Raw genomic sequence first — 10,882 nt, 5'->3', positions numbered from 1 at the left:
TCCATCTTCCAAATCCAGCGGCGACGTCACATACAGTGGCTTCTTACAAGAAGACATAAAAATATTTAACCTTTCCCCACAATATGCCGTAGACAGCAATATGGCCAGCCACAAGGGTGGGTCTACGAGAAGTTTCTAGTTTGTAGTAACCATACTGCAAAACCAAATGTAACTAGCCTCTGCCTCCTATATTACGCGAATACAACAATGTAATATAGATTTTCAAAACACTGTTTGAACGCCAACACTATTTGTTGTGAATAGGATTGTCTGACAGTTACTTGAACACTTCAAAAAATTAAACAGATACACTGAAAATTTGTTTGTTACCACTTCACAGTTAAGGCATTTGTTGACTTTTGCACAGAGTGATAGCTGGTTCTCAACTTATTCAGGTGTTCCTCAGGTGACGCATTACCGAGCCAGACATGATTTAATTTATTTACTCTAACGTCATCGACTTGTCGGTGCTCAAGCTTAGTATGAAGAGCCTCCATGTTAGCTGTGAGTGTCTTCGTTTCCATCGATTCTGTCCGCAATTGTGCCCCACCATTTAAACAACCTAAAGATTAAAGCGTTACTAAATGTTTACTCAAATGTAGGTTGAAAACTTACCTGATGGACAGGCCATAATTTCGACATAATCATATGTACGTTTCTTTCGCTTCATTTTTTGTACAAGGTTTTGAATATTTCGGAATCCGTTGACAATAGCCACACTTAAAACCTGCTCTTCATCTTTTTCAACGAAAGCTTCTCGGATGTCAGAATTTTTTAGTGGCTGAAACTTAACATGTTCCAGTGTCATGCCGTAAAGCTCCTTGGCAGCAAAACGTAGAACATGTTCGGCATAACCTCCTGAACCAGATCCAGACGGTACGCTCCATGACGTATCCGTTGTACCACCCAGAGAATCAATTTGAGATGGACTTAAGTCAACGAATTCTATAGCTAATTCTTCCAGTATCTGCTCGATTTCTACGGGAGTTATAACAAAGTCGACATCTTTGCTTTGTTGGTCGTCGCGAAAGAAGTCACTTCTCGAAGCCTCCAGTTTTTTATCGAAGCATGGCATAATCATGACGACAGCCAGACGAGAAGCACTCGTTTGAAGTTCGTTGGGCAGTACATCTTTGATAAGGACGCCCGCTATTTGCTGTGGAGACTTGACCTCGCTAAGATGTGGCAAAATCCAATTTCCATGAGTTTTCTCGGCGTAGCATATCCAGCCTTGACGTAAAAGATATGTCAGTAAATCTGATATAACATTAGAGTAGGGCTATGGTACCAGGGCAAGCAGATGCAAGTACAGGAATCGAAGTTGAATTGGTTGATTGTTCTCTGTATCGATGGACAAAGTCCTGTCCACACTCAAGTAAACACAGGTCTGAAAATGATTCCACATCAAATACTTTTGCGGCGCCCAGTTGCCTAAAAAGAGCTACGTTCCATTAGATCATTTTTGAGTTTTGGACAACAATCTAATAGACAGAAAGATACTTGAAAGTTTGGCTCTTGCTTCTTCAGGAGGTATCTGAAACTTGTTTGCAAATGAAAGAATAGGTTGGCATGAGAGTCCCACTACAATTTTATCAAAGGATCTGCTGGGTGATGATAGCTCAATGTCTTTACATAGCTTCAGGAACTCCATATGGTTTTGTTGGCCAATCAAAACACTCTCAGCCGATGTTATACAACCACTATAATTTAGAATAGTATTATTACACCTACAACTTTAATTCTACTCATCATTAAAAATCACCTGCAGGCCAAACAGTCGTTAAGTGTTATTTGTGCTTTTTGTAATTTTTCAGGTCTTCCCTCCTTAAAAAAAAAATAGAAAAGTAACATTTTTCATTCTGATTTTTTGTTGAAGATTAAGCAGAAATGCATGCTAAATTATCATTAAAGTATGAAATCATGAACCCAATCCAAAACTGTTACTTATTTTTAAAAGAGAAAAGTATTCACTTCAATGTAGATAAATTAAAATGTATCTTAAATGACCTATAACAATGGAATTTGTCTAACTGCACATAGCCCAAAATTTGGGTGCACCAATACTCTTTGCAGGCGTTGGTCTCCTTTCTACCCTTAAGGGAGTTTGATAAATTGTTCAAATTACATAATCTAACTGATGGAAACGTGTGACATAACCAAACACTTTACGGTTGACCAGAATATTGGTGTCATCTCACATAAAAATAGATTAAACTAAACTGCTAAAAATAAAATTATATGAATTCCACCTTGTTCAGTTGTGAGTAAGAGCCATCATCCCCAATTTGGATTTTGGCACTTCCTGAAGATGTAACTTGTCTAGCATTTTGTGTTTTAGCTGGCTTGATGCACTCCTAAATAAATAAATTTGCATAATTTCTTTTAGGTATTTGGAACCATTTTTTGCCTCATATTTGAAAATATACTTGTGAAGGAGTTATGAAGTCATCCAAGTCTGTCAACTGTATAACACTGCTAAATCTTGAACTGGTGGCCATGCTGTTTGATAGTTTGTTGTTGTTCTGTTTCGCTGGCTGGCGTTGCTCATTTGTTTTTTCGCATGCTGTTTAGTATATGTCTGCTACAAGATCCACAAGAAGAAATTCACTATCGTAACGTCTTGATCACATAAGAATTCCTTGGAAGGAATAGTTTTCATCCTGATAATTTGTTTTTAATAATTCAATTTATTTCAATTATCCTCAGACGATTCACCATAACAGTATGGCTAGACATAGGAATATTCGAACTATGAATTACGATGAAGGTATAATTGGCATAGTTTTAAGTAATGTAAATACCATTTACATTCATTGTTAACACTTGTATTCTAGAGTATGATGGGTATGATGACGTCTATGGCCATTCTGTTGAAGATGATTATGCCTCCTCGCCCAGCATGCGTAATTTTCATAATTCAACACTTATATCTTATTAGAATTGCGCTGTTTACAATGTTGCTTGACCTATGCAGAACATTTCCTTTATGATAGAAGTCAAGAACATCAGATGTCTGCATATATTCAGTCAGATATTCCAGAGGAAGATGAACTGATTACAGATGTACATTCCAATATCCTTTCTTGAAATTTTCTGTAAACAAAAAATTAATAACTTTGTTATATTAGGAATCCAAAAATGGAAATGATGTTGGTGCACCTTCTAGAATACCCCCCTTAGGTGAATTAGAACAAGCCCAATTGTATTCCTGCCTTGATCTTCTTCGTGACAGAATGGGGGATGCACTTTCAGAACAAGCTGGCATTGATGCCATTCTAGCATGTAACTTTGATGCAGAGAAGGCTCTTGACCAACTGTTGAAGACTTCTGTTGCTTCCTCATTAAGCAAACCCACAAAATCAATCGTCAAATCAAAACCAGCGCCTGTGATTCAAGGTATTAACATTGGGGTACATCAGGCTCTTACCATTTTTTGTAATCAGTCTACCATTTATCATAAAAAGTCATTTCTATTTAATATTTCAGACTCTGTTAGTGATTGCTAGATATCATGTAAATTTTTATAGTCTAATGTTTACATGATTCATTTCTTGTTGATTTACATTGAATTAATCGTTTCTTTTTACACGTTTTATTTTTCTATATGTTGGTTGGGGCGTCTTCTCGTGTCTGTTTTCCTTGGGATGCTGTTCAATAAGGTAAGATATCACATCTAGTTTAAGTACAGAAAAATTAAGCATGAGTCAACTTGCCACGCTTCATTTATCAAAGAGAAATCCAACTTTGCAGAGGCCAACTCCTAATCCTATAGCGCCTTTTAAACAGGGTTCAATAGTTAATACAGGGAATGGTCAGGTTCTTGCTAAACCAAAGTTAGCTGATTTGGCAAAGATAAGCTTAGGTCAACCGAACCAGTCTAAAAGCCTAGGGACAAGTATAACTCGTCCTTCTTTATCTGAGTTGGCAAGAGTAAATTTGCAACCACATAGTCGGCCGGGGGTGCATGCGCCTCGCCTTCATCGACCATTAGCCAACCAATTTCCGAACAGCCAACCAGAAATTCAAAGCGTTGAGAGGAACTTTGATTTGGCCTTGGCGTTGCGAAGCAAATGCGCGATAGCTGAGGGACGGAGAAACGTCCAGTCAGCTAGAACTGCAGAAATCCTTCCGAACTTACCACTTGTAGTCGACTCTAGTCCACTGGATATGGCACTAATTTGCAAGCAAGCATCGCCGTTAGGGCGCGTAATGGCCACAGACGGCCAACACTCTAAAACTCTCTTTCGTAGATTTGATCGATCCGTGATGACATCTAACGCATCATTACCTTTAAAACCATTCGATTTTACGACCCCTTCGCCGGATGATGTTATTAGAAGTCGCCTCCGTGTCATTTAAACAGCCCCCTTCTAAACTCGTCTTACACATTTAAAAAAAAAAAATTTCGTCTTCAATTATTCTTCGTCGGAACCAATTCTGTCCCTTTTTGTTGTTAAGTGATCTTGGTCGTCAATACAGAGCTCACTTTTTCAGTCCATCGTATCCCATTTAGTATTGATCGTACTGTAAGCTTATCGATTTCGTTTGATCCTCAACGGGTAATAGTGGAAAAAATCAGAGGATCAGAGTTTCGAGATGGAAAGACTCCAGTGAAAGTCGTGTCTGCAAAGAAAGTTGTTGCCACCGGGTTTTCGTTGCCCTCGACTAGCACCGATGCCAGCAGCTCAGCCGACCGCCAGCCAGCAAAACAAGGTTGTATTATTATGAATGCTATCTGTTGCTGTACGAAAATGCTAACATTTGTCTTCTCTAAAAACATGCGGATGCTTAGAATTGGCGGTAGAAGAAACTAGTCGGCAGCTGGGCTACCTCCGAACTCCAGGTGCCACCCCACGTTCCTCATCTCCGGGAGATCGAGAAGCTACACCTTCAGCTACACCGTCAGCCACTCCCAAATCTCAGCCGTAATTTTCAACTAATCTTCTATTTTGGTTTACTTATTAATTGTTTCAAATGTTTATTTATGTGTAACTCACCGCGTGTGCAGTCGCACACGCGAGAGTCGCGTGGATGTTGCCAGCGAGTACGTGAAGGAGAGAAGTGGGACCAAGGCATTGCTCAACTTAGTCGTCGTAGGGCATGTCGACGCAGGCAAATCAACGTTGATGGGCCACATGCTATTTCGCTTGGGACAAGTGTCTTCCAAGCAAATGCACAAATACGAACAAGAGTCTAAGAAACTTGGCAAACAATCTTTCATGTACGCATGGGTGCTCGATGAAACTGGCGAAGAAAGGTCAGTGTTAACCGCTAGAATGTCTTTTTACAAACTTAAAACAGAAGTATCTGAATGTCTCCGTTAATTACTAGATCGCGTGGTATCACGATGGATGTGGCCCAGTCACAATTCGAAACCGAAACCAAATCCATAACGCTTTTAGATGCGCCCGGCCACCGCGATTTCATACCCAATATGATTTTCGGAGCAGCTCAAGCCGATGTCGCCCTCTTGGTTGTTGATGCCACTACCGGCGAATTTGAAACGGGCTTTGAAAGTGGAGGTCAGACGAGGGAGCATGCCCTTCTTGTCAGATCCCTCGGTAAGTTTACTTTTCTTACCTATTTTAACAGGGCTTTAAAACTAACGGATTTTTTATTATCGTAGGCGTCAGTCAGTTGGGAGTGGTAAATAGCATTAGTTCCGGACTTTCTTTTATTGTATTTGGATTTTTTTAGGTCAAGTTCTAACTTTCAATGTTGATCAGGTTGTAAACAAATTGGATATGGTCGGTTGGTCTCGCGATCGTTTCAATGAAATTGTAGCTCGTTTGGGTGCCTTTCTGAAGCAGGCTGGCTATAAAGAACAGGATGTGTTCTACGTGCCAGTGTCTGGACTAACTGGAGAAAACTTGACAGTTTTGGATGAACCCAAACTAACTGAATGGTACAGTGGACCAACATTGCTTCAAGCTATCGGTACAACTGTGCATATCAATTCATCAAATTTTTTTTTCGTTGTTTTACAATTATTGATGTGCTTTGGCTAGACAAGTTCCGGCCACCAGAGCGTCCATTGGATCGGCCCGCTCGGCTCGTGATAAGTGATATTTTTAAAAGTGTTGGTGGCAGCTCGGGTTGTTGTTTAGCAGGTCGTCTCGAAAGTGGCATGATGCAAACTGCTGATAAACTTCTAATAATGCCGCTAAATGAAATTATTCAAATCAGAAGTAATACTTTTTAAAAAATCCTTTTTATTATTTGATTTTTTATTTATTTTATTTTGTTTTTCGATATAAAGATATTGCCATTAACGAGGTTTCAAAGGGATCGTGCTTCGCTGGCGACCAGGTGGTTTTGACTGTGAGTGGTGCAGATCTAAGTGATGTTGGCCTTGGTTCTGTCTTGTGTGACCCTAGCCAACCGATTAAAGTAACCTCACGGATTCAGGCGCGTGTTGTGATATTTAACGTCGATATACCAATCACAAAAGGATATCCGGTACGAACAAGGAAGACAGACAAATTCTTTTTCGCAAATAGTTTTTGTAATATTTAATTTTTGTTTTTTGTTTTCACCCCCAGGTGGTCATTCATTATCAATCTCTGTCCGAAGCAGCTACGATCAGCAAATTGATTGCACAGATTCACAAGAGCACGGGCGAGGTGGTTAGAAAGCGGCCTCGATGCTTAACCAAACAAACCAGCGGTCTGGTGGAAATCGAGATTTCCCGACCTATTTGTATGGAACTCTATAAGGATTATAGAGAATTAGGTCGATTCATGATCCGAGCAAACGGTACAACCATCGCTGCAGGCCTCGTTACCGGTATTCTGTGAACGGGCTGTCTTTCGCCATTAAGGTATTTTGCGTGGGGTACTACGTCATTCTGTTAAGGATGTTTGCTTCGTTGCTGATTTATTATGTTTGTTATTTTCTTTTTACAGATTGGATAAGAGGTCTGTTTTTTTCCCATTCGGGCAGTGGTGTTGCGTTTATCTTTTGTTTTTGCGCACTGGTCTCAATATATGAGAGAAGAGGTTTCCCTAAGCATTTACTTTTTGTCTTGTGTTCTTTTGATTGTCAATCGCTGCATCTTTTTATGCTAATTGAAACATTTGTTAACACTCGCTATTGGCCGGAGCCCAGGTGCAATTTATTCATGAGCTGCGTCTTTTCGAGTCGATTTGCAAATTATTATCATCACACCGAATTTTCCAATCAGTTGTGTACATAGCCAAGCTTGTACGCGTGTGGCTTCTAAGCAAATAAAGCAAATCCCGTGGTTTCTCAATGTAGTGACCACATTGTTTGTCCGTTCGTGAGTCCAATTCGTTTCAAAAGAAAAAAAAAACGGTTCCTGATAAATCGACTTTCTGAACTGAAAATTCGAACAGGAAATAAAAGTAAAGGCGTGAGATCTGGATTACACTTGTGTTTTTGGGTATTAAAACCAATAACGGTTTTTAAAAACACTCACGATCTATTATTATGTAAGCTTCAAGGACTTATTTAGTGTGACAGTAAAAGTGTTTTCGTTTCCTGGCGCTGGAAAACAGACTAGAAACACATTCTGGGACGTCAGAGTTTTCCCCGAACACTCGAATCGTTTTTGAAGAGAACCTCTTAAAATTAAACCGCACAGAAATTTCGTTAAGGTTTTGAAGCTTTCCTTATAAACACAGTAGCTTTCATCACCGATGTGCTTAACGTGAAGTAAATGGATTTTAAATAAAGACAATGAAGTGCAATTGAAAGTGTGATTTCTTTCAATTTCCCTACTATCAAAGTCAACGAATGAATTCGAAAAGAAAGAAACACAAAAATTGCGTTAATCCAAAGCGATATTTTTTTTTGCTTTCCGAATACGAGTAGAGCCTTTCTATTTTTGGTTTTTGTTGCTACTCGCCGAAACGCGTTGAAAATCGCATAGATAAAAGCGTTAATTTCTTTCGTCTTTTTTTCAGTACGCCATCCTTGTACGGGCAACGCCCTTTCAAAGCCATTTGACAAGTCGAAACAAATGAGCCAAACTTGTACGTTTTCTTTTTTACGACGTGTTGAATGCTTTCAAATCGACCAGACAATTGCCATTGTTTTTCTGCTTTGCGCCACCATACAAAACAGATGCCAAAATCAAACGATTTGCATTTGCACAGCTGCATGTCCATTCCTTGTTTATGGTACATCCCCCCCTCGCCATTTTAATTCCTAGCCACACTGAATATATTATATCCGGATTTGCTTCTTTTGGAGGGAACTAGAAATACCAAAACCGAGGGAATTACAAATCAAAGAGTAGCTCAGTTTTGGGACGGGCATTGAGTGACTTTGACGGTTAGCGAAGTATAATAGGCTAGACAGCCGGAAAGATATACGGGAGCTATAGACTTACCGACGACCCTTGGGCGACGGAAACAGTGAAATGATCCATAGATTATGGGGTATCCGGTAGCTTTCCCAATCAAGCAATGTCTCCATCCCGTCTGCCTTTCCGCTTATCACGCCCTCCTAACGTCTGCATGCATAAATAACCTAGAAACCCAATAACAAGTTGCGTTTTCATTTTTCATTTCTTTCAGATCCCTACACTTAATGTAATCAATAACGTATAAAAAAACGTAGGGCAGCGTGTGTGCGTAACACTTCTATAATTCAAAGAAAATTCAGCAACGGGTTGTTTTGTTTTTGTTTGTTTTTCGCGCTACGTGGTGGCGATCACGCATTCCTGATTGCATCACGCGGTGGCTTTTCTAGTGTGCCGTGTGTGATCGTGAGGGTGCGTTTGCCTTGGCCAATCAAAGTTGGAATCTAACCAAAAAGAAGTCGAAGACGCGAGAAGCGAAATTTCATGATAATTGGATACGAGCGTGCGTCAATTGATTATCTGTTAGCCTTATGCAGCGCGACGAGGTGTTATGAAAACACAACCACCAAAAAAAGAAAAGAAAAAGAACTTTCCTGTTTCTTTTCGCAGCACCACGTCATGTACCACAACTTAGACTAACAAGGAATCTTGCAAATCAGCAACCGGACTTGAGCACAGAGTGACGGCTACCGAAACACACAGCCATGAGATCAAATGGGATGTCTGTTGCTGCTCTTGGCCACAGTCCAGCGGGTTGGGCCATGTGACTGCCCCTGACTGATGGTTTGGCTTCGATTTTTTTTTTTTTTTCAAAGAAAGCTGTGCACACCGTAAAAGCACTTGCTTTCGTGTAACGTTTTGGCCACTGTCCCAAAACGCCACATGACTTTAACACCAACTTGGAGTGATTCTCTCAGTTTTAACACGAGGGAACCTGCGTCACTAATTGTGTCTCTGCACTGCAATGCTTGTCGAAGATAAAGCATTCGGAAAAAATTACTGTTATCACTCGCTTTTTTTTTATTGTTCGGGAAAGGAGAAAAACACAGATCCACTGTCTGTTGAAATTGGATCCGTTTAACAAAAAAGAAAAAGAAGGTATTTCTTTCTTTTTTATCTTGTTTTTGTTTCACCTTGGTCTAATTGCGTAAGTGATAAAGACAGAGATAGAGAGAAAAAAAGAAGTAAGCGATTGGATGGCCGAGAAGCATTGGAAATCGAAGAAAGGGCGGGGGGAAAAGATATTTTTTTTTTTTTCCCGGTATAAAGAGTGGAGTGACTTGAGCCGTTTGGTTCATTTTACAGTCATTTCACAGCGCAAAGCCGAGAAAAGAACGTTCGAAAACCATGTGCCAGATCGTGAGTGGCAATCGGAGTGACGTCGAAGACTTGCCAACGTCACTCCCGGCACGCCGACTCATGCGTAGGCCTCACTTTGTAGGAAGCAATTCCAAGGATATTATGCTCTGTCCGGTGATGGGCAAACTCGCTCTGCCGCCCGACGAGTTCGAGAAGAAGAGGAAAACCGGCCCGTCCGTCCCGCCGCCCATTCCGTTTTTAGCCAAAGAGGAGAAACATTCTTGCTTGATTTGTTCCCACTTTGTCGAAGATGCATCGCCTTCGCCTACCAACACCGAAGTCACCGTCGTATCAGTTTTCAAGTAAGTACCTCGCAAAACTTTAGATCACATTTCATTCCAGATATGTGCGAATTAACGTGATATTTTTTTCGGGGGCAGGGTACTTCGCCGATCAACTCAGCCGGCTCATTTCCTCGTCATGTCTACAGTCATAGCCTTGGCTATGATTTTTTATCCGGGTAAAACGAGCTTCGTGAAGCGACTTGATATTCAAACGCCCGTCGACTCTACTTTATGGCCGCTTCTCTATCTCTCGTCTTTCAGCATATTGTTCGGAGCCCAAATGTGGATGACGTTCGTTTCAGGTACTAGTCCCATGATTATTTGTCCATTAGTAAGATATACGTTGTTTTTCCTTTTTATTTTGGGATTAAGTATTTGCTTAGCCCCATCTTCCTACTAATTTAAATTCGTCAATTTAATTGGTATTCAAATGTTCAGCCGAGAAGACAAACTTTAGGCTAAAGTTACGTAACACAGAAAATTGTCGTTTTTTAAAAATTAACTTTTGGGAACTTAAATCCATTTCTAATTTTGCAAAATGTTGTTTTTTAACTTGTTTATCTATTTACTGGGTACCTGTTGTTAGTTTGATATATATGGCTAAACACGTACTTCAGTACCCTATTCTTTTCCCGCGGTTACCTAACTTAATTTATGACGCGTCTTGTCCCTGCAGCTGAACTTTCGCAAGTATTCGCAATCCTACCGGAAAACTTGTTTTTGTTTCCATAGGCCTCGTTCTACTTTTCATTTTGCCTCGTCACACCTTCGCCTGTGTGCAGAGTGCACTTTTTCCAAAGTACATGATTCTCAACGGTGTCACCGCCTTAGCCGTCCATCAGCTTCGTACAAACGAAGAAAGTGTGGTCTGCACAAGAGAACTACCAGGTACAAAAAATTATTATTCAAATGC

General features: G+C 40.3%; 3 protein-coding genes across 3 annotated transcripts in view; 2 read left to right on the top strand and 1 right to left on the bottom strand.

Annotated features, from left to right (window-relative positions):
* Positions 1–235: 235 nt before the first annotated feature.
* On the bottom strand, positions 236–2,535 carry LOC130701912 (cytosolic iron-sulfur assembly component 3-like). Its single transcript, XM_057523690.1, has 7 exons — positions 2,427–2,535; positions 2,250–2,354; positions 1,763–1,824; positions 1,501–1,700; positions 1,289–1,441; positions 616–1,230; positions 236–562 (listed from the first exon to the last, which is right to left on the bottom strand). Exons 1-7 carry the CDS (start codon positions 2,496–2,498, stop codon positions 327–329), a joined length of 1,443 nt encoding a protein of 480 aa, XP_057379673.1. The 5' UTR covers positions 2,499–2,535; the 3' UTR covers positions 236–326.
* Positions 2,536–2,598: 63 nt separating this feature from the next.
* LOC130701913 (protein HBS1-like) lies at positions 2,599–7,008 on the top strand. The gene is made up of 14 exons (XM_057523691.2): positions 2,599–2,767; positions 2,835–2,903; positions 2,975–3,063; positions 3,129–3,396; positions 4,567–4,713; positions 4,793–4,925; positions 5,009–5,257; positions 5,332–5,561; positions 5,627–5,646; positions 5,727–5,937; positions 6,009–6,188; positions 6,260–6,459; positions 6,543–6,820; positions 6,906–7,008. Exons 1-13 carry the CDS (start codon positions 2,725–2,727, stop codon positions 6,795–6,797), a joined length of 2,094 nt encoding a protein of 697 aa, XP_057379674.1. The 5' UTR covers positions 2,599–2,724; the 3' UTR covers positions 6,798–6,820; positions 6,906–7,008.
* Positions 7,009–9,516: 2,508 nt separating this feature from the next.
* The window catches only part of LOC130701910 (uncharacterized), a 5,443-nt gene continuing 4,077 nt past the window's right edge, over positions 9,517–10,882 (top strand). The window contains exons 1-3 of the mRNA XM_059495455.1: positions 9,517–9,987; positions 10,066–10,271; positions 10,702–10,857. Coding sequence (XP_059351438.1) covers positions 9,674–9,987; positions 10,066–10,271; positions 10,702–10,857 — 676 coding nt within the window. The 5' untranslated portion in view covers positions 9,517–9,673. The remainder of the gene's footprint in view (positions 9,988–10,065; positions 10,272–10,701; positions 10,858–10,882) is intronic.

This window comes from Daphnia carinata, chromosome 5 (genome assembly GCF_022539665.2).
Source record: "Daphnia carinata strain CSIRO-1 chromosome 5, CSIRO_AGI_Dcar_HiC_V3, whole genome shotgun sequence".
In the NCBI taxonomy this organism is placed as follows: Eukaryota; Metazoa; Arthropoda; class Branchiopoda; order Diplostraca; family Daphniidae; genus Daphnia; species Daphnia carinata.
The sequence above is the reverse complement of the archived record's forward strand: the minus strand, read 5'-3'. Positions and strand labels throughout refer to the sequence as shown.

What these genes read in the sequence shown, in the direction of transcription:
- LOC130701913 (XM_057523691.2), top strand. Translation starts at nt 2,725, where the DNA reads ATGGCTAGACATAGGAATATTCGAACTATGAATTACGATGAAG. An exon ending in CCTTCTTGTCAGATCCCTCG is followed by an intron (nt 5,562 to 5,626) that starts GTAAGTTTACTT and finishes TTATTATCGTAG; the next exon opens with GCGTCAGTCAGTTGGGAGTG. An exon ending in CAATCACAAAAGGATATCCG is followed by an intron (nt 6,460 to 6,542) that starts GTACGAACAAGG and finishes TTTCACCCCCAG; the next exon opens with GTGGTCATTCATTATCAATC.
- LOC130701912 (XM_057523690.1), bottom strand. Translation starts at nt 2,498, where the DNA reads ATGGCCACCAGTTCAAGATTTAGCAGTGTTATACAGTTGACAGACTTG. An exon ending in CTTACTCACAACTGAACAAG is followed by an intron (nt 1,825 to 2,249) that starts GTGGAATTCATA and finishes TTTTTTTTTAAG; the next exon opens with GAGGGAAGACCTGAAAAATT. An exon ending in AGCAAGAGCCAAACTTTCAA is followed by an intron (nt 1,442 to 1,500) that starts GTATCTTTCTGT and finishes AATGGAACGTAG; the next exon opens with CTCTTTTTAGGCAACTGGGC.